The 23,907-nt window shown below is 39.6% G+C and overlaps 1 protein-coding gene across 1 annotated transcript; it reads left to right on the top strand.

Moving 5' to 3' along the window:
* Positions 1-654: 654 nt before the first annotated feature.
* LOC125723166 (glutamyl aminopeptidase-like) lies at positions 655-22,891 on the top strand. The gene is made up of 21 exons (XM_048999555.1): positions 655-806; positions 952-1,601; positions 3,619-3,760; positions 4,314-4,445; positions 6,709-6,829; positions 7,065-7,219; positions 11,584-11,697; positions 11,789-11,923; positions 12,929-12,994; positions 13,176-13,241; positions 13,347-13,507; positions 14,086-14,168; positions 14,311-14,444; positions 14,565-14,620; positions 14,791-14,941; positions 15,561-15,634; positions 15,895-15,996; positions 16,276-16,449; positions 17,725-17,865; positions 21,753-21,834; positions 22,369-22,891. Exons 2-21 carry the CDS (start codon positions 973-975, stop codon positions 22,516-22,518), a joined length of 2,868 nt encoding a protein of 955 aa, XP_048855512.1. The 5' UTR covers positions 655-806; positions 952-972; the 3' UTR covers positions 22,519-22,891.
* Positions 22,892-23,907: the final 1,016 nt, after the last annotated feature.

Genomic DNA, 23,907 nt, shown 5'->3' with positions numbered 1-23,907 from the left:
CCCAAACAACCAACTATATCTAAACCCTTCATAAAGGGTTTGCCCCCTTTATGAAATTACCATTTCTGAAATTCTGAAACTTCCCATAAGAAGTAAACAGCTTTTACTAGCATTTTAGTGTTTGTCAGAGATAACTTTCGGTACGTTTTGACAAATTCAACTTATGTTCTAACGTTTAGAGGAACCCTGTGTTAATAATGGTAAAAATATTCCCTACAAAATAAAATGTTCTGTTTTGTTAATTTATCAGCATGTCAAAGTAGTGGACGAGTATGGTGTCAATAAACTCCACAATACACTAACATTGTCCCCTGAAATGTCATTGCTCACAGCTCTATAAACCTTACCATTTTCATTTTCACCGAGGCACGAGATGTGAATTTTCAACACAAATCATATATGATGTGTAATTTATACTGGGCTCAAAGTGCTGATTTTTCTCTAAAGTGAATTGCAGTAGTGTTGTAAAAGTCGTATTTGTAAGTCATTTTTATCTTGACCGTGCGTGACTTCGCTGTATTATGGTACGGTAATTACATGCCCCCCAACCGAGAAGCGCTTCTTGTTTGACAGCTGTGGACACCTGACTGTGACTCCCTATTGCTAATTAACATATCAGTGAGTTATGTTTAACCCAAACAGGGTATGAACAGAGATAAAGCACCTTCACCTTTTCCATGCCAGTCCTTCATCTGCTTGGATATTTCTGCACTGCCTGTCCCTGCCTCGCTAACTCTCTTTCCTCAGTCTTCTCCACCTTATTTGAAGAGTCTGGTGATTGAAGATAAAGCTTTTTGTTTCCAGGGGTGAGAGAAAGAATCCCCAAAGGGGCTGAATACCATTGACTTCAGACTGAAAGGGGAGGGGGGGGGGGGGGGTTCTCTGTTTGTAGTGCTGTTGGGAGAATCCTTGTAGTATTTTCGATTATTGAAGTATTTCTTTCTGCCTTAGTGGCCCCTATTCAACTTCACCATGATGCAGTATGAGGATCCAAATGATCTGAAGGATCCGAAGACTCCGAAGCAGTATTGCATGCGAGGCAAGCATGTAGCTATCATCTGCGCTGTGGTGGTCGTCTTAGCTGTGACAGTGGGCCTGGCAGTGGGCCTCACCAGCTCCTGCAGCGCCTCAGAGGAGGGGAGGCCGACGCTGCCACCAAACCCGGAGGAACGTGGCCCGTGCCGGGCCTCCAATGACACGAGTGGAAACTGGACGAACTTCCGGCTGCCCAGCTATGTGATCCCAGAACACTACGACCTCCACATGGAACCCGACCTGGAAGTGGACACCTACACCGGGACCGTCTCAGTGAGCGTGCGCATCACCAGTCCCACACGCTACCTATGGCTCCACATACGGGAGACTTTCGTCCGCTCCCCCCCACGGCTGCAGAAGACCAGTCCCAGCGGCCAGAGTGATGTGGCCCTGAGGGGCTGTTTCCAGTTCAAGCCCCAGGAGTACGTGGTGGTAGAAGCGGCAGATGAGCTGCCGGTCACTAGACCTGGCGAGTATTACGTGCTGACATTGGACTTTCAGGGCTGGCTTAACGGCTCCCTGGTGGGCTTCTACAAAACAACCTACCAAGAGAACGGGGTAACCAAGTAAGTACCACTGGGTTCCACAAGAACCATTATGTAGTCAAGTGCTACAGAACCGGAATCGCTATATATAATGTCACTTACTGCAGTTAAGAAATGTTAAGTGTTCAAGTTTAACGAAGCATTTATGAATAGCCCATGTAGGGGTAGTGTATGTCTCAGCTGGTCACAATGCTGCTATGAGTGGAAGGTCGTCAGTTTAAAATATTAAATAGTCTAATACGCTGAAGTACTAGTATAACGGGGAGGTAAATGAAACTTTATCTGTCCCTTATCAAGGATTTATCATGCAGATACTTTTCTAGTCAGCTTTACTACTATCAACTAGACAAACAGAAATTATATAATGCATTAAATAATTTTCCATTTGTTTAATTCTTGTGGTGATCTGTTATGTGCTCCGAAAAGAAATAATACTCTGTGAGTATTACAGTATGAATCTATCCAACTAAATTAATTAATTAATTAATTTAACAACATTAAAATGTAGTGAGTTCCTCAGGGGCACAGATTTAAGCCGACCTCTTGTGGGCTACAGCTCACAGCCTCACGTATAATGTGTAAAAATTCCTGCCTGTTTTGGAAACACCACGACAGGGAGTTGGTGGCCCAGTCCCCCTCCCGTGGGAGTCCGCTCTTTTGTGGAGGGTACCCCCATTTTGGCAAATGAAAGGAAGCCAATTAAAACAGATACCTCAAGGATATCATAGGTATAAAAATCACCTGTGAGATTATTCATGGAATATCTTGACCAATACTGGCTATTTATTCATAGCATGGTTAGTTAGTGGTTCGCAGTTAGTGCTTCAGCCTCATGCCTCCTGGGCTAAGTGAAGATTCTTGTCCTTGGCTCTGTGTGGATAGGGTGTTCTTGTTCTCCCTGTGCTTTCTCAGTTTTCTGTCAGTCCTCTGGACTCCTTCCACAGTCCACTAGCATACAGTTAGATGATTGGCTGTCCCTAAGGGGCGGTGCGTGGCTTAGCAGTGTCTGCGATCAGAAGGTCACTGGTTTGAACCCAGCCTTGGCAGAACAGTCATGTGACTATGGGCCCGTGAGCACAGCCCTTAAACCCCCAGCTCCCTGGGGGCCACAAGGTGGCTGCCCTTCACTGTGACTCCCAAACTCGCTCTCAACTATATGCAGAGCAAGATGAGGCAAAAGAGAATTTCCCCATGGGGATTAATGAAGTACCTCTGTTGTATTCAAAATCGTCCATAATGTGTCATGGATTGTGTGCCCTGTGTTGGACTGGCATCCCATACGGGGTGACCCCTGTTTCATGGTACAGGGGTGGATGGGTGGATAGATGGTTATATAACAAATGTATACATAAACGTGCAGAAAATGAACCAGAGGTATCCTAATAAATAACAGCTAAGAAAATTAAAGAAATTACAACATTTATAAAGTGGTTTGAATGATTAATGCTCTGCTTGACCCTAAGTCTTCAATACACCATGATTTGGGTGCAGTTTTAGAGCAAATTATATTTCTTAGCGAGCTATTGTCTGGCCATTTTTCAGTCTGACTGATATAACAATATCTCCTAAGATCAGTGTCTATTGGAGGAAAGGCTACACACACATGTAATTTTTGGCAACTCATTTCCTAGAAACATAAAGCAGTTGCCATATGAGTGCAATTCGCCTCATTATTGATGTATACTACAAACAAGCTCACTGGGTTAAAGTACAGTGGTCTAGTGTCTTTAATGTTGATGCTGGTCTTAGGGCTCTTTGTTAGCTTTCATATGCCAGTAAATCAATCACTAGTTTGTGATGTAAGATTTGGATACCACCTGCATAAAGCGGAAGTGCCTGTAAAAATAGTATTTATTTTCCATTGTACCTTTTATACATTTATGAACATTTACATTTACCTTTTGAAAGAAATATGCGCAAATAATATTTGGTTTAGTTATAGGAAAAACAATCAAACATTCTTTTTCTTTCTTGCTATAATGATTATTTAGGTTGAATTCTGAACTAGAATATGAACGCAAACCCGTTTAATTTTCAGAAAAATTGCTGCCACTGACCATGAGCCAACAGACGCCCGCAAGTCCTTCCCATGCTTCGATGAGCCGAACAGGAAGGCCACGTTCACCATCTCCATCACCCACGACAGAGCTTACAACGCTCTCTCCAACATGCCCATCCAGGTACTTATTTTTTTACTTTTTTATCATTGTTTGCAAAGTTTTTTAGGACGGCAGTTGTATTGTGTTTCAGAGACACGCTATTTTCAAGACCCACCCCAATGTACCGAACTTTTGGTACTGGTACTCAACCGGAAGTCAATGGAAAAGGGAGAGTATAGGAAGTACCGTACCAAAAGTATGGTGCCTGCCGTGGTGGAAAAGTGCTCTCTGTTGCATATATGAAGTAGAAAAGCACTGAATAACTGACCCAGTGAAACATAACATGTTTATTCCTCAAGAACTGATTGTCAGGCTTGATATATTGTTTGTTAATTTCAAAAAAACTTGAGCTAAAGTAAATTATAGGCCAAATCCAGCGTAGTACTGTTAGCAATAAACAGTCTGGTTGTGCTATTTTTGGGAGTCAGACTTGGGGAGAAGTGAAGCAATGTTTCATCAAAAGATCAAGGAGAAAGCAAGGCTGAAGTGTAATCAATCTTCTATGTTTGTCTCCCCTTGAAAGCACAAAAATAGCAATGTATTAATTTGGCCTCCTTTCTCATTTTTTCTCCAGAAAACGGAGGTAGTCCCTGGCAACAAGATTAAATCATCCTTTGAGAAGTCAGTACCCATGAGCACCTATCTGGTCTGCTTTGCTGTGCATCAGTTTGTGTTTGTGGAACGACTTTCTTCACGTGGAATTCCAGTAAGTTTTCACCTTTTTGTTCTCTTTCTAAGAAAAAAATTAAATATCAATGAAGCAGTAAGGAAGATCTTCCATGTTAAAGAATGACAAATTGCCAAAGTATTGTATAAGGACCTCACTTGGCAACTTTGACATCAACCTTTCTGCTCTGGCTCCATGGGAATCGGTTTCCTTACTACATAACAGTGGCTCTTTCTTTCAGTGTGTAAACTCATTGGCAAATCCAACATACGAAATGTGACTTTTCTAGTGCCTCGATTCCACATGAAAACAATGATGAATAACAGAATAATCTAGCTCAGCTTTTTGGTGAGGGAATGGAATGTGAGCTGGCAAAAAAAAACCCAGAATGAATAGGAAAAATGAATTAAACAGCAAATAACACAGCAGCGAGGCTCATTTTCAGTGAATCAGAGGCTTATTTTATACGTCAGTGACACACACTGTGTGTTTGGTATTTACTGCACTTAAAAAGCAATTTTAACATATTGCCCTATAACATCTTTTGAAAAGTGATAAATTGCACATACTGTATATAAGATATATATGTAATAATACATATGAGGTAACTCTTTTTAAATATTTACAGGTAATCTGGGATGTGCAATGAACATATGAACTGAAAGACCCAAGAGATTAGATTGTCAGGCTTTAGTACTTCAGATGTATGTGAAAGAGTGCGGAGTATCAGGGGTTGTACAACAGATGGGCACAGATTAAGTCTTAAAATGTCACTGTAATGCCTTTCCTCGGTCCTTCCTGCATGCTTTTTCCTCATTAGATCTTAACCTCTATTTAATTTTGCAATGCAGGAGAACTGTAAATATACTCTGCCAGAAGTACTTCACATGAAAAAAAAAGGTTATGTATAATTTGTAACTATAGGTTAGACCAGGGGTGGGAAATTATTTTTCCAAAGGGGCCACATGAGAAATTGGAATGGTTCTAGAAGGCCAGAATATTTATAATATACTTAATATATAATTAATGCTTTTAATATACTTAGGTTCCCATTATAAAAAAAAACAGTAAATTAAACATTACAATGAGGACATACTAGCGCTGCAGACTCCACCAAACAGTCTTTGATAAACTTGCTATTTTGTGGGATGTTACCAAGCAGGCACTGACTGCTGCGTCCCTGGATCAGTGGAGCTTTGTGAAACTTTTGCAGTTTCGCTAGCAAATCTTCTGATGCTCGTGCTCGTTCGGCATCAGTCAAATTCTTGTATTTTTCTCTGTGTTTACTCTCGTAATGGCGATTCAGATTGAAATCCTTAAATCATGCTATATGTTCTCCACTAAGCACACAGCTTTACCTTTGATTTCAGCAAATAAATATTAAGAAGTACATGCCTTATTAAAAACTCTACATTCTGCATAAACTTTTTTAGCTGACATATTTAAGGGTAAGAACTAATTTCTTGGAAGCTGTCCAATACATTCGCTGTCGTGCATAAGGGCACTGATGACTAAGAAAAACAATAGTGGCCTTCAAAATAAAAGCTGTTTAATTGAATGTCATGCACCTATCACAAAGTAATAGGTGTCACTGTTACACTTTAACTATGAACTCACGTGAGCCGGTCATAGGTAGTCAGCGGGATGTGGCCCGCGGACCATAAAATGCCCTGGTCTGGGTTAGGTGATTCAAAGGTCAGTACCAATACCAGTCAAATGTTGGAAAAATGACTGGATACAGTAATTCAGTCACTCGGTGCATCAGTAATACTAGCTGTTCAAATTAAGTCGGACCAACTAGAATCATTTAAGAGGATCCATACTTTTGTAAATAGGTGGTCTGTGGATTAAAAATGTCCGACTTACAGACAACTCGTACTTGTGAATGAACTGCCATAAAGCCTATTATAATGAAAAATTGAGTCAAACACAATGGTTAATTATTATACTACTTTGCGACTCCTGTAACATTGCGTGGATTCAGTGGTTCACCAGCACAGTGCAGTACTGTGTGTAGTTACTGTTATTATTACTGTATTCTTCTGCGTCTTCTTTTTCTACTTATTATTATTATTATTATTATCATGTTTAAGATGTTTTAGTGCTTTTGGAAGTGATGCTTAAGTGTTTGATATGCATAGAGATAAAACATTTGACAAAGTGACACTAAATTAGTACGAAAGGTCAGACTTAGCTACAGATCTCACATAAAGACAGACTTTGGGGATGGGTCTTGTTCGTAAGCCGGGGACTGCCTACATGGAAAGAGTGCTGTCTGCAGTGTTCTGATTTTTTCTTTCAGTTGCGCATCTATGCCCAGCCATTGCAAATCCATACAGCAAATTATGCCGCAGACACCACGAAGATAATATTTGACTACTTTGAGACATACTTCAACATGGATTACTCCATGCCCAAGCTAGGTAGTGTCCCATTGACCTTCACCTTGCCTCGTGTCCTTGTGCCTGAGTAATTTTTCCTTTCTACATTTGCTTGATATGAATAGTGCTTTCACAATTCTTGCATTGTGTATTTCTGGTTTAGATGTAAGCAACTGTACTTATTTTCATCAAGGTTTTTTGAAATCAATCAAATGCTTGGAAGGGTTAGCGGGTTAGCAGATATAGAATAAATAAATAATGTGGTTGCTTTTTACAGACAAGATGGCCATCCCAGACTTTGGCACAGGGGCCATGGAGAACTGGGGACTCATCACCTACAGAGAGGCAAACCTCTTGTACGATGAAAAAGATTCATCATCCTACAACAAACAACGTGTGGCCAGTGTTATCTCCCATGAGCTGGTTCACCAGGTGAGGACCCTAATACACCAGTACATCAAAGAAGAAATGGTGTTTGGTTGTAGATTTCAACCTAAGTGGTTCAAGTTTCCCTGAAAAATGATTGTAGTAAAAATAGCCTAATAAATGAATGATTAAAGAGCAAAAGTTTGCAGGGTGACTGTGGCTGGGCAATTAATTAATTACGATTCAGTTTCAGTTACAAGGGGTCTTCAGGGGATGACGGTTGTGCAGTGTTTCGCACTGTTGCCTCCCATCTCTATGACCTGGGTTTCACTCTCTGCCATGGCTTTATGTGTGTAGCGTTTGCATGTTCTTCTCATGCTGTCGTGGGATATACTCTGGGTCCTTCAATTTTCCCTGATATTCTGAAAACATGCTGAGGTTAATTGGAGTTACCAAATGGCCCATGGGTGCCCTGTGATGGGCTGGTGCCCTGTGATGGGCTGGTGCCCCATCTTGGATTGTTTCCTGCCTTGTACTCATTGGCTCCGAACCCCATGCGACCTTGAATAGGACCCATGGTTTCAGAAAATACATTCATCCATCCAATCCATGCTTCAATGTATAATTGAAAGTCAAGATGAAGCAGTTATTTTGCTGCATTTTTGTTGGCAATGAAGCTCCCCTGATGCGTTGTGTTATAAATCCAGCACACACCCCTTTCCAGGGTCTTTTTATGCATATTTCAGTTGAAGTGCATTTAGAATTGAAGAATATCCATCCACTACTGAAAAAAACACTTCTTGAAAAGTTCAATAAATGCATGATATTTCCAAAGTCAGTGAGTAACCAGGTTAAATAACCATAATGTCAATAATAATCGTGATTATGTTTTTTTTTACCATAACCGAGCAGCTGTAATGGTGGCATTATGGTTCACATAATCTTGTATTATAGCTTGACACTTAAAATCTTAAGTATGCCTAAACATAAAAAACAAGCTAAATGGTCATGTTAGCAGAAACAGTATCGGAAATGATGGGAACTGATTTTTTATAGCATAAAATCTTGAGTGGTGCCTGACATTAACAGAAAACACCAGATGCATTTTTATTCATTGTGAGCAAAACTCACCCCATAATCACGTTCTTTTAGAAACATTCCATTTAAACCTGGATTTCTGGATTATAAAACAATTATGCAAGAATTTAATGAAAAACAATTAATATAATTAGCACCTCTTTACATTTATCTACATTTAGGAAACGGTCCCTTTTCTCTTACAGAAATTTGCATGTTCATCGCAGTTAAAAAAAGAAAAAGAAAAATGTAAAAGACGGAAGTTCTGTTTTCCGGAAACCTGGCAGCTAATTCATTAATCAGATTATCACATTCCTGTATATCTTACTATTGATCACAAACTGCTGAAAACATAAATAACTCCTTTATGGCGAGATACACCCTCTCTGACTGCGTGATAAAAACAGTGAGACTTGCAACACAGTTTTATTAGCTCTCCAAGGCTGCGTCAGAGTAAAATTTCTGCTGACCTTTCAGAGATATATGGTGAAGAGCTGATCTGTAAACCTGGTGATCTTAGCAGTCTAACATCAAAATGCCCCATTCCTGACACCAGTACAGAGACTCTTAGTCATCCTAATATAAATACAGAGGTAGTTCATTCTTTGCATTTGTTCTTTGGTAGCTTATATTTATTTATTTTCAAGTATCAGGTCATAAACAAAATGTTTTTTTTTGCTTTTATTTACCAAGGTTTCCTGTAATTCTAGAGTGCACTGCATGTGATGTATTTACAGTAAAAGTATAACAATTCAATTGTAGGCGTGGCTTAACACTGTCCTTCACCCTTAAGGGACACTTTCTTTTAAAAACTTTATGGTTGGAGTAAAATAAGGAAATGTTTCAGTAATCAGTTATGCAGCATTTATTGCAAGCCAGGGAAGATGGTGTTCATGCATATCCAGTATATATCCAGTATACGCTTCTTTTGCGTATATTATTCATTTCTGGAATTCTCATCATTGGCTCCATGCATATGATGTGTACAAATCTTTGGACATAACAAATTGTTTTTCCAGAAAAATATTTTGTTGTTTAATAATTATAACCGCTTGCTGTTCATGTCTTTTTGCTGAAATAGTTTTTGGTTGAGCCAGGAATTGGGCTTCTGAGTTCTAGGGGCTTAGACCTTAAAAGGGAACTTTAGTGGGGCCCTGAACTTGTCTGATAGCGGCAATGTTGTATGTGTGGTTTTCTGTGGACTTTGGGTGGTGTGTAGTTTTTGGAGTGTGACTGGAAGGTCATGGGTTCAAATCCCACAGCTAGCAGAGGAATTGTATTGCCATCGAGCCCTTGGGAAAGGCCCTTAGCTCCATTTACTCCAGGGATACTATCTGACTCTGCTTCTGTTTACTCACATGTACTTTGCTTTAGACAAATGTATCTACTAAGTAGATTAATATAAATACAATTCTAATTCCAGAATGTTGAATGGGGACTGGCATGGTGGTGCAGTGATTAGCAGTGTTCAAAGCAGCTTCATACCTCTGAGATCAAGGTTTGGGTCTCCACTATGAGTCCGTGTTTGTTGCGTTTGAATGTGTTATCCCTGTGTTATCATGTTGTGTGTCCCCCCACAGTACCAAAACATACTGAGGTTAATGGGAGTTTCCAAATTGCCCATGATTTCTGTGTGTGTGTGTGTGTGTGTGTGTGTGTGTGTGTGTGTGTGTTTGAGAGAGGGGCTGTGTCCACACGGCAAGCAGCAAACTACTAGGTGAAAAATTCACTTTTGCGTTCACACTACCAGTGGGGAAGGTGCAGGATGGGTTAGTACTCTGTCATGAAAGAGCGCCTGCCATAACAATAAGTGCGATTGTAAAGTGCTTTTCTGCTTGAAACAAAATGAGTTACATAGTTGATTAGTTTCATTTGCTAAATATGCTTACAGAAACCTACCTGGTATCCCTGTTTCTGCATATACTGTATATACCTCCAAGCAGAATTTTTCTGAATTAAGTCTCAATATGATTTTAGATTAAACGTTTGGTTTGGTTTCCAAGTCGCTGAACGTACCCATCACAAAACTCAGATTATATCTAATTGGATTACGCTTTGCTAGAGGTCAAACGAGGTAAAAGTAGCGAACGAGGTAAAAGTAAGATTCGAAGTTCGAGTGGCGCGGCGAAGCGGCAAAAACCGGGCGGAGGTTGGCGCCTGAGGCAGCATTGCACCGGCGGGGAGCAGCGTCTCTCTCTCCCCATTGACATACAATGGTACAAAAATTTTGCCGATTGCCGTGGGGTTGCAGCCTCAGTGAGTGTGTGCGCCCTACAATGGGTGCCCTGTTCTGGGTTGTTTCCTGCCTGTAGGCTCCAGGATAGGCTCAGACTAAGACAAGTGGTTACAGAAAATAGATGGATGGAAATATCAAATGAAGGAGAAAGGGATGATAGGGAAAAAAAGAGAAAACAATAACTACTGTCAGGGTCTGTACCGTCCGACCCCGCCCTCTGTGACCCTTCCCCATTTGGCCAGCAGGCATTGCTGGCCATTCCACCTCGCCCCCTCTCTGTCTTAGTTCCTCTTCCCCATGTGTTTTCCCCATTCCCTGGATTGCCGCTCAGTGTAGTGGGCTGAGTTTGTGGCTCAGTCTGTAAACCTGGGGGTCATGAGTTCAATGCTGACCTCTCGCTAACTCCACCTTCGTTATTATTTAATCAGGTTTCCATTTAACCCATGTTTATGTTCTTTTTTGGTTCCCTTGGTCTAAGGTGCTTCCCATGTGCATTTTTGTTCCTGGTGCAGTAATTCCTTGTGTATGATTAGTGTTCCTAGTTTCAGTGTTTGCTATGTCTCTTTGTTCTGTGTTTATTTAATGTTACTGCTTACAGCTATGTCTCATTGTTATTACGCCTCGTTTGATTGGTTAATTGATTATGACTTATACCTGTTCCTTGTTTGCTCCAGTTTTCTAGGTGTATTTAAGTTCTTGCCTTAGTTAATTCCCTCAGTTGTTTGTTGTGTCAGGATGTGTTGTTACTGTGTCTCTCCGCCTCTGTTCCCTTGACTGCTCCTGCACCCCCTTTTGTGTTATCCTACAGTTTATTGTAGTTCTTGTTTTCCACGTTTGCTATTGACTCCTCGTGGTCCTTTATTTTCCCCTGTGTGTTCAGCTTGTTTAATAAACCCCTTTTTGTCTTGGAGCCACTAGTGGATCATCGTCTTTTTCCCTCCTGCACCATATCACGCCGTAACAACTGGCATGCAACGTGCTACCACATAACACCCATGCAAGAATGTTGCAGATACAGTTGAGGAAAAAGAAGACGGAAATGTGAATTTGAAACTCTGGCCATTACAGTATAAAGCCTATCTATAGAGTAACCTACTGCATTGACATCCATTTACAGTGGTTTGGCAACATTGTCACAATGGATTGGTGGGATGATCTCTGGCTCAATGAAGGCTTCGCCAGTTTCTTCGAATATGTTGGAGTGGATGTAGCCGAGCCAACATGGAAAATGGTAAGCCTTTTATGGATGTGTCAGAATTTATTTAAAGCACCCTGCCATACTGAAAGTGGTAGAGGGCTGAACACTGTAATCTCTCTGACAGCGCGACATAATGCTAATCGACGACGTCCTACCTGTCATGGTTGACGATGCACTTCTCTCGTCTCACCCAATCATCGTGAATGTGTCGAGTCCAGCTGAGATCACATCAGTGTTTGATGGTATATCGTACAGCAAGGTAAAGCTCTTATCCAAAAAATACAACTATTAGCAACTGTAGCTACTAAGAGTCTGACGATCGCAGCTTAATTGCTATCTGTGTTGGGGAGTAGCTAGTTGAACGTAATGGCGTTATGTCATTAAATTACAAAATAAATGTAATTGTCATCCATTATAGTTACTGAGAAAAGATATGTAATTAAATTAGTTACTTATCAGAATGTTGGCGATTATAAAGGGGTTACATCTGAATATTCTTTTTAGTAAAAATTATATGTAGAGGGGAGGCATGGTGGTGCAGTGGTTAGCACTGTTGCCTCACACCTCTGGGACCCGGGTTCAAATCTCCGCCTGGGTCACATGTGTGCGGAGTTTGCATGTTCTCCCCATGTCGTCGTGGGCTTTCCTCCGTACTCCGGTTTCCCCCCCCCCCACAGTCCAAAAACATGCTGAGGCTGATTGGACTTGCTAAATTGCCCATAGGTGTGCATGCGTGAGTGACTGGTGTGTGAGTGTGCCCTGCGATGGGCTGGCCCCCCATCCTGGGTTGTTCCCTGCCTCGTGCCCATTGCTTCCGGGATAGGCTCCAGACCCCCCGCGACCCAGTAGGACAAGCGGTTTGGAAAATGGATGGATGGATGGATTATATGTAGAACATAACGTTAATTTTCTTGCTTTACATCTTTTTGCCCAGCCAAAATGCCTCTTTTTGGGGGCATTATATCCAAACACGGGTCTGCAAATATGTTGGGACTTTTCATCTTTATTGTCCAATTTAAGACATTTGTTACAAAAGAAGTGAAAAAGTAATCAAATCTTAGTAGATTTTTAAATGAGGTAACCAGTGATCTGCAACCTATCACATTTCAAACGTCACCTTCCCAACACTGATAGCTATTACAATCATTTGTACCATTTTCAATATCAAAGCAATCAGTGCTTTATTATCAAATATGTGTCATATATTGTAAGTTATCATTATTAATGTACAGCATTACTTATTCTGCCCTCTCTCTGCCTGCAGGGGGCTTCTATTTTGAGGATGCTGGAAGATTTAATGGGCCACGATATTTTCAGGCAAGGTTGTCAGGTAGATTTCTCAATAAAATAGCATTTCTACGTATAGACTGACAAAGTTTGAATCCACGCCATTCATTACTGAAAGTTGGAGGTTTGACACACATTTAAAACATTGATAATTGGGGAAAAGTTTTTTTATGGAACAGAATGAAGATTTGGCTTTGAATTTGTAACTTTTTTTTCTTCCACAGCAATATCTAAAAGACTTTCAGTTTAAGAATGCTAAAACGTCAGATTTTTGGGCTGCTTTAGCAAAGGTAAATATTAACCCTATTGGCTGTTTCTGTTTACTGTCATGCCCATCGGCATGCAGAATGCGGTGTACTAAGTCTATGAGTGATAACAGTGTCGTGGCTGTGTAGGTTAGTGGATTACCTGTAGCAAACATCATGGACACATGGACCAGACAGATGGGCTACCCTGTGGTGGATGTCAGCATAGGTGAGACACAGGCCACACTAACGCAACAGCGCTTCCTGCTGGATCCCAATGCAGATCCCTCTCAGCCACCTGTCCCGTTGAGGTAAGCCGGTCACTGCATCGTATTGTTTCAGCAGCATTCCCATGAATGCACTTTGAGATTCCTATGAGCTGTGCCCATAGCACAATGCAATTGCTTTACTTCAGAGGATAAGACTCACCTGGTTTAACTACATCGCCCATAATGTGTGAATGAAACTCACAAAACTGCAGGATTCACTAACTTGTAGTACTAACTGCTACAGCATGCTTATAAGAATGATTGATTAATTAATATTGTTGTTTTTCTTTGTGAATTAGACCAATATCAGTGAAGTGTTTGGCTAAATTAATTTCATTGAAAAATACATCTTAATTTTACCAGTCCAAATGGTACATACCATATTTATTTTATATACTCCTGATGCCGAGCTTCTTTTTTCAAATTAAGGACTTTAAGCTAATTGTGGAAGCTGTTATACCAGCATGGCTGACCCCTTCCTGACATTACTCATTCATAGACTGGGAATCCCCCAACACTGTAAATTCAGAGCCCTGATTTCTCCCATTAATAGATTCACCTCTGCTAAGCCACACACTCAGTGAAAATGAGTCATTTGGCTATTATTCACTTCTTTACAGCTACAAATGGACCATCCCTATTAAATGGCAAGCTATCGACAGTAACAAGTATAATAACACAATATTTGATAAAACAAATGCAGGTAAGAACAAATCATTATTTCCCAATTTATAAAAATAATTCATTTTTACCAATTTTTAGTCTGAAACCACAGTTATTTTTCATAGTCTAATGTGGATGTGAGCAGTTCTATATCCTAACCAAGGACTTTTTTTTCGGTTTAGGTTTAACTCTGCCTGACTATACAAATGCAGATGGACTAATAAAATTAAACAAAGGCCACATGGGCTTCTACAGGACCAACTACAATATCAGCATATGGGATAGCGTGAGCCAGTATCTTACCGCAAATCATTCGGTAATTTTGTTTGATCAATCTTTTTTGGATTGGCACTAATACTGTTATGACTACCCTTGCATTACTATGTTTTTGACACTGCAATCGGCACTGACCCATAATGTTATTTATATTTTAAAGCAATTTACAGCAGTGGACAGGTGTGGATATATTGACGACATATTTGCTCTGGCTCGGTAAGGGTCACTATCCATTTGAAGATGCACTTTGCCTACATTACTTATAGCTACTTCCTACACAATAATGTGTTTTTGTTCCAGTGAAGTGCTTCATTTTAGAAATAAATGATGAAAAAAAACATCATTGTTTTGATTGGTGTTGTTTCTTCACTGCTGCTTTAAAACAGGGCAGATGTTGTGGACTATGGGGCCGCCTTCAGTCTGACTAAATACTTGAGTAGTGAGAAGGATTACATCGTTTGGGCGCGAGTGGCATCCTCCATCTCATACTTGCAGGACATGCTGATGGATGATGATGATCTCTACCCTAAATTCCAGGTTGGACTTGGTGAATAACAGTGATTTTTTTTCTATATGTAGGTATATTTGTTCATTGAGTGAAAGATTTGGTAACACTTTCTGTGAATGCCATGTCTACAAAAATCTATGAACACATAATGCTTTCATAGAGCTTTATAAACAGCTATTAAAAGTTATAAAATGGCTTAACACATTATAGCCATGTCTATTATGCATTATGAACGGTTTTTGAAGCTCTCATCTATGTACATATTCAATCTTAAACAGACCATTATAATGCATTATGAAGGTATCTATAGTGCATTATAAATGACAGTTTCAAGTAAAGTGTTACCAAAGATTTTGATGTTTTGAAATAACCCCAACCCCTCTGTGGCACAAAGCTGCCCCTATCAGCACTATTGCTTGGCTGTCGTCCCCATTAAAGCACAACTTCACCAATTCAAAGTATGCTGGTTAATCACCTGTTAAAACAGTATCACTCAACACAGGTGACACTTATTCACCAAATGGGTGTGAAACGCATTGGTGTCTTAGGAATCAGGAATTACTTCCCCAGCTGAAACAACCCTGTGCCAGGCTCTTAAAGACTTCACTGCTAGTTCCTATTTAATCACATTTCTTTCTGTTCTTGAAGAAACATTTCCGTGATCAAGTCCTGACTGTGGTCAGAGAGCTAGGCTGGACAGATACTGGAAGTCAGATTGAGAGGTGAGAAAGTTATAATAAAAATGCAGATTCTGAGGTACAAAACAAAAAGTATATTCTGAAAACCATCTTAAGTTCAGTATTCTGAGATATTGAGCATAAAGTTTAAAGACAGGGAGTCATAAGCTGAAGATTGTCAGGAAAGGTCCTCATCTTATATCTTTAACTGAGGTTTACAGATATGCATCACAACACCATTGTGAAGAACCATCAGTTATGTGAATTTATAGAAATCTGCCTCATTTGTTGTCCCTGACCTACAGGCTCCTGAGGGAGACTGTCCTGGGAATCGCCTGTGCAATGGGTGACGAAGAATCTCTTAATATGTCCTCCACTTTGTTCACACAGTGGCTTAACGACAAAATGTAAATATGCAAATTATCTATCTCTCTATCTCTATGCCATGAGTGAATACATTTATTTGACAAAATCGACATTATTGTGTGGCTTTATTTGCTAATGATAATGTTCTGCTTCTCAAAGAATAAAAAATCATCAATGGTCTGTCAGTCAAATAGTAAAACACCCAATTGGAATAGTGTGTTTTTATCATTTGATAGGATATGTCTAATGCTGTCTTTCATTAACAATAACTTGTACTAATGCAAATGGGAAATAAAACATCATTTAATTTTTCATCACAGTAGTCTAGGTGTCAATCTTCGCCTTCTGGTTTATCGTTATGGTATGAAGACTTTGGGCAATGAGGAATCGTGGACCAAAATGTTTGACCGGTACCAGAAAGCAACTTTGGCCCAGGAGAAGGAGAAGCTGCTGTATGGACTGGCATCAGTGGAGAACGTGTCACTGTTAGACCGGTAAGCATATAATCACTCATCTGGAGATAAAACATAGCTCCAGATCTGATAGCAGGGACCTGGTAGCCATGTTAACAGCAGATGCAAAATAAATCTGTTTTTGATGCTATCCATTCTTTGCATTGTGCCTTAGGATGTCAAAAATGTATTTATGAGTTTCACAATTGAATTTTATTACAATTGACCAGAGGTGGATAGTTCAAGTCCAGAAAGCAAAAATCCAGATCAAGATTTTGTTTCACCCAACCAGTTAAGTACTCTGTGACTGTGACTCTTTATATTCAAGTGGTTGGTTGAAACACAATCTTGGTTGGGATTTTTACTTTCTGAACCAGGTCTGTCCACCTTTGCAGTTGACATTAGAAATTTTAAACTGATTTGTAAGAGAGAAAAAAAAAATCTCATTCATTCTAGTCCATCGGTGTCAAATTCCAGTCCTGGGGGGAAGGAGCCCTGCACATTTTTGGGTTTCCCCTTGTTTAACACACCTGATTCAACTCTTTGCAACTCCTTGTGCTACAATTATTTCCACACAGCTCTTGAGCTGAATCATTTGTGGAGGAACAGGGAAAGAACTAAGCTACACAGGTCTCCGGCCCCCCAGGACTGCAGTTTGACACCCCTGGTCTAGTCTGATCCATCTACTAAATTAAAACTGTATACCTCATTGACCTGGAAAAACAAGAAACTGAAGTACAAGAGTTTACGTCCCATTTTTTTATTGTAACCATTTCACTTGAGATCTGAGGAAATTGATTTACTGCATCTGTTAATAAATAACTCTGAAATATTTATAACAAATAATATCCACAAGCACATTTATACACAGGTGGCATGGTGGTGCAGTGGTTAGCACTGTTGCCTCACACCTCTGGGACCCAGGTTCGAGTCTCTGCCTGGGTCACATGTGTGTGAAGTTTGCATGTTCTCCCCATGTCATCGTGAGGTTTCCTCTGGGTTCTCCGGTTTCCACCCACAGTCCAAAAACATGCTGAGGCTAATTGGAGTTGCTAAATTGCCCGTAGGTGTGCATGTGTGAGTGAATGGTATGTGTGTGTGCCCTGCGATGGGCTGGCCCCTCATCCTGGGTTGTTCCCTGCCTCATGTCCATTGCTTCCGGGATAGGCTCCGGACCCCCCGCGACCCAGTAGGATAAGCGGTTTGGAAAATGGATGGACATTTACAGTATACACAAGATAAAGGAAAATGATCAGATTGGAAAATAAGCCTCAAAGAGGATGAATCTATTCCTTCTTTTTAAATGTTTTTTTACAGGTTGCTTGAGGCAACAAAAGATGAGAAGATAATCAGAAGTCAGGATGTGTTCACTGTGATCAGATACATTTCTCTGAGCAAATATGGGAAGACGATGGCGTGGGACTGGGTCATACTGAATTGGGAGTATCTTGTGAACCGGTAAGAATAGCTCTTTTTAATGAATTTGTTTCATTTAGTGAATCAGCTTAACTCAATGTCAATTTTTTTTGGAAAATTTCACAGCTGTATTCAGTTATAACACCATAGATTAAAAAAGCACACTGAAGTTACTGGCTACTGTGAGCATTTAACCTATCAAGCTGACTAACAGTATCTCACAGTACATACATATGTTCGACATTTAACATACACCTGGGTTGGCTGCCTACATTTACATTTAAATATATCATGTTTAAAAAAATAAATGGGTAACACTTGACTTGAAGCCAACACTTACAATGCATTATAGATACCTTCATAACGGTCGATATAAAAATAAAAAAAGCATTACAGCATCTTCTGTTGACAGTTATAAGAAATTACAGTCAAACCTCGGCGAGAAACTTGGTTTGCGTGTATTTTGCAAGACGAGCAAAAATGAATCAATTTTAAGTTGATAAACGAGTGAGGTCTTACCTAATCACAACTGAGCCGATGATTCTCTCTCTCGCTGCAAGATTGTGGGTAATCATTCCCATGTTCAGTGTCAGATGGCATGCCTCACTCGTATAGTAAAAATTTAGTAGAAAAGCACCACCCGAATAAGGGCGTAGCAGTGCGAGCGATTAATCTATTTAATGGCAATGCAATGTCCACATTTCTGCAAAATCGAAAATGAGGCAAAAGCAGCTGTCATTGGATAGGTTCCTTGTTAAAGTCGCACAAAAAGAAAAAGATTCCAGTGAGCCAACAGATAGCAGTGATTCCGTTATAGTGAAAGTCGTCCTACAAAATAACCCTCCTCTCTCTCGTCTCCCTCACACCATCCACGATTCTTTTTAAGTACAGGTTAATAAGTTTTATGTATTTTACTTCATACTTTATATTTTGTATTAATTTTTTAATGAATATTTTTGTGTTGAGGAACGTATCATCTGAGTTTTCATTATTTCTAATGGGAAAATTTGCTTTGATATATACGAGTGCTTTGAATTACGAGCACATTTCCGGAACGAATTATGCTCGCAATGCGAGGTTTTACTGTATAGTGTTGACCACAATATTTCATAAGCTCCAATGGAAATCTCACATATAATGCATTATGAAGGTATCTATAGTGCGTTATGATGGTCGGTATAAGCATTAAGGATGCCTTGTAATGAATTATAATGGTATTTAAAATGCATTATAGATGAGAGCTTCATAAAGCATTCATATTGCATAAAAATTATGGATATAATGTTATCCTTTTAAATATTTATAGCCATGTTTATAATGCTTTATGAATGCATTATAATGTATTATGAATGTGTTCATAGATCCTTATAGACATGGCATTCATAGAGAGTGTTATTAATGAATGCTTATACCTTGATTTGGGATTGCGAAAACAGCAGAAATACTAGAGGGCCTGTCGCTGTGAAATTCCGAAATCCCGATATTTACTAGTGGAAGAATTAACAAAAAAAAAAAAGGTTAACAGCTAGATTGCAGAAAACAGCAACGTAAACTGTGCTAACAGAAGTCTAGGGCAGCATACACAAGCACAGCTTAAGTGTACCTCAGCAGAAATGCAATGGTGTCAGCAACACTACTGGGGCCATGTGACAACATTCCTTACAAGAAATTCCATAATGACGTATTCTGGTAATGGCGCTTGAAATGCAGCCACTACGGAATCTCCTTTAACCCTTCATTCGGGGTGAGTTTTACTGACTGGGACTGCTGAAATTTTGACTTGAGTCGGGGGCATTATCTTCATGGAAGATTTTGCTGAGTAGGAGAGCTAGCCATAGTATGTACGTTATCTCCTAAAGCTTGGACATAAATCACATTAGAACAATGCACCCTGTACCATAAAGAAACCTCTCAGTATGAGACACATCCTCCAACCCACAGTCTTCCTTTAAAGCACATTTATTTATTTAGCATTCATTTTTATCCAATGGGCCATGCAGTTCAGAGGACAGGGTCAGCTGGTCCTGCAGCTCCCAGGGTTAAGGGCCTTGCTCAATCACTTGACTAACCCCAAGATTTGAACCAGCAACCTTCCACTGATGGACACAGCAGCCTAACCTTCTGAGCCACATTCCCTCTCCTAAGAATAAGAGTATCCAGTTCAAGTACCACTTACACAGGAAAGCCGGGATCCAAAACCCAAACCTGGAAGATCTGAGGCTGCAGTGTTACTCACTGAACAACTTTTCACCTGAACCCTTGTTGAGTATAGCCCTATGTGTGATATATTGATAAAATATCTTATTGTGATTCATATCTGCATCAATTTTAATATCGTGAGTATCGTGATATAGATTAAACACTTGTTTTCTTGCATAATGAACTATTATACTACACTATTTACACAAATTCCACCAAGGTATGAATCTTATTTTACTTATCACACGCTCTATAACTACAGTGAAAACCACATATAGTGATCACAATTATAGTGATCAACCGCTTATATGGATCAAAAAGCTTGGAACAGAATCATTCCTGTTCAAATACTTTTGGGGGTTTTTATACATGACAACGTATGGAAAAAACGAATTACGGTAATTTTTTTTTTAATACTTTGATATCCCTGCATGACCTTGCAGTAACCCATCTACTTCTGGCTAGCTACTGTACCTGCTGTGTGCACAGAAAACATGACAGGAAAAAGTCATTTTCTCTCCATGACAAATATTGACTCATCAAAGCTTACAATAAACTGCCAAAAATGAGCCAATGAGATGCAGCAGCGAAACCACAATATATTATATTTATATACAGTCCTGTATTACAGCGTATTTGAGATATAGTTCAGTGATTTCATTACAGTAGTTGAAAAGCATTTTAAACAGCTGTACTGTTTTGAAAGTGTCAAATTCTGTAGTGAGGCTATCTGTTTTACTACCTTAGGTTCACGCTGTAAATATACAAATGTCAATTACATGGTAATCTGCCTGAGACACAAAGAAAAAGATTGGTTATAACAATCACCCGCTTATAGCGATCATTTTCACCCAGACAAACCATTATAAGCGGAATCCACTATATTAATAAATCATTTTGGTCATCATAATCAGAATAACTCAATATAACCAGTGATATTTACTGTTTTCTACATATGAAAGTTAGTATATTATGATAAATATTAATAATCATTTTTAGAGCATATCACCCAGCCCTAGTCAAACCAGATCCTTAGAACAAACAGTGAGGCAGTCTGAGAAAAACCCTAACGAGTAAATCTACTGACCATTTTGTGCTGTTGCAGCCCATTACAATAATGTTTACTTCTGTGTGATTTATCTATTAAAATTAGATTTCAGTTTGCGGTCCTTTCATTTTGCTGAATTTTTCATGTTATGAATTAATTTAAAGGCAATTCTAAGGGAATTTTACATAAAAATGGAGCATTGAGGTTGAAAAAAATAATTATATCGAGCTAATTATTAATATGGTTTCATATGGAAAAAAATATAAAATATTTTGGCATCTCACAGAGTTCTAGTTCCAGTATTGAGTAAACCACTGTATCCCAGTCTGAGATTGACAGACTTGAATCTACTCATACCAACCTAACCATTATTCGCTGTTACCATTCTTCACTGTTACATCAGCAAGACTTTGTAATCCTTGTCACACAAGCTACTTGCAAAAGTACCTCGAAGTGACTTGACTTGTTTCTAGAATGAGCCAGACATATTTGGAAACAACTGCTTTTGTCATATTATAACCCATTATTTACATAATCATTTCCCTGTTTTGCATTAAGTAGTATTTTGATTTGGGTACAAAATCATGTTGGCCGAATTAAAATTCACCCATTGGGATACATTCATCCCATAAATTCATCCCATTGTGCACATTTCACACTGTTGTGTTTAAACCTGAATCAGGTACACCATCAATGACCGGAATTTGGGTCGTCTTGTGGCCAGGATCACCCCAACGTACAATACAGAGCTCCAACTCTGGCAGGTGAGAGGAACAGGACATTGTGGATCATCCATCCATCCATCCATTTTCCAAACCGCTTATCCTATTGGGTCGCGGGGGGTCCGGAGCCTATCCCGGAAGCAATGGGCACGAGGCAGGGAACAACCCAGGATGGGGGGCCAGCCCATCGCAGGGCACACTCACACACCATTCACTCACACATGCACACCTATGGGCAATTTAGCAAGTCCAATTAGCCTCAGCATGTTTTTGGACTGTGGGGGGAAACCGGAGTACCCGGAGGAAACCCCACGACGACGTGGGGAGAACATGCAAACTCCGCACACATGTGACCCACGTGGAGACTCGACATTGTGGATCATGTCACTGAAAATTAAAAACAGCAGTATACATTTAAAATAAAATTAATTATAAAATACAAAAAAGTACCAAAGCAAAAAAAAAGCAAAAAGCACCAAGATTGGTTTCTACCTTGGCATCCAGTTTAGTGAGTGAAGTTCATTTTAAAGTGCAAGATTCAGCCGGTGTGCTTTTCTCTCTGTGGTTATATTCTAGATGCAGAAATTCTTCCAGCAGTATCCTGAGGCAGGGGCAGGGGAATCCTCCAGACTGCAGGCTGTGGAGACAGTGAGGAGTAACATAGACTGGGTGGAGAGAAACAAGGCTGAGATCGGCTACTGGCTCAACAGCAATGTGGTTTATTAACTGCTGTACGCCATACATGCTAAGCCGACTTTCCATTCTTAGTACATTGAACTCAGTTATACTAACTTCATTTCTGTTCATATGTAGTAAATATGTTCCAGCTGGGTATTTTTACCAAACACTGACAAAGGATTGCCATGATATTCTGAAGTTTAAACCTTTACCTGTGAAGATCCAATTCCATTTGCAACTGTAAAATGTATTAAATGAGTCGAAATGAAAGCCATATTCTCATCGCTAACACAGAGTCCGCAATCAGGTTAAAAAAATAGCAGTGACGTCATTATTTTTGCTCATGATTGATTGTATGAACTTGCATTAGTATGACATGTTTTATCACTTTTTAAAATTAAATAATACAAGTGTTATGATATATAGATCTTTTTATTCTTCCGTCATGGACAAAGACCTCATGACTAGACCTGAAAAGTCTTCAGTCATACACAACTGCCTGCTTACCAACGTAGTAGAACACCATTTTGTAACAATATCTATTTAGCTAGAAAACAGCTATTTTTGGCTTTTTTTTTTTTATAAACACTGGCAGCATAAAACAGTGTCAATGCCCAGTTAATATATCCTATGGTATAATTCTAGCATTTAGCTAAATGTACAAGATCTCTTAAATTAAATGCATCCCGTTTTTTTCCTAATGACGAGCGAAACTGACAAATATTGTACCGCCGGACCGAGGCATCGCAAGCCCAGCAAAGGAGAACGAGCCTTCTTGTCGGAACAGGACACGCTTTTTTCACAGTGCTGAACAGTAATGTAACAGGCACCCACCAAACACAGTAGGAAAACACAGGGAGGCCAGACCGTCAGGTACACACGCGGTGGGTCATTTACACAATGTTAAAGACATGCGAGGATCGCACAGGGTGTACATAAGACACGGGCAAACACAATAATGAAATACAACTATAATTATAACTACAACAACAATACAACACGGGCTATTTACAACTACAAATGTAGGAACGTTCCAGCACCGCCGGCGCTACTCTATGTAATATCGAAGCCTCGCGAAGCGCTGGAGGTTTTCGCTAAATTGTGCTGGAAATGTGTTTCATAGCTTTTTTTAGACTAAGTGCGGCACCTAGTGCCCCTAAAAAATATGACAACCTTTTGTCAAATTCATAGTATTGTGTGCTTATACAACTTTTGCAATTTACAAATATTCATATTAATTTATGCATAATGCTATTGTTCTATCACATAATTGCTGTGAATAAAGTATGTCACAAATTACTTGTAATGTCATATTAGGTTAATTTAATGAGCTAATAATTTAATATCCTATATGAATTATGCTTATGTGACATGAACTGTGGGTTTAAGGTATGCGATTGTGTACAACTCGTCAATCTCACCAGCCTTAGTGAAAAT

This window comes from Brienomyrus brachyistius, unplaced genomic scaffold, assembly GCF_023856365.1.
Source record: "Brienomyrus brachyistius isolate T26 unplaced genomic scaffold, BBRACH_0.4 scaffold46, whole genome shotgun sequence".
In the NCBI taxonomy this organism is placed as follows: domain Eukaryota; kingdom Metazoa; phylum Chordata; class Actinopteri; order Osteoglossiformes; family Mormyridae; genus Brienomyrus; species Brienomyrus brachyistius.
Note: the sequence above shows the minus strand (reverse complement) of the source record. Positions and strands in the feature narration are given on the sequence as shown.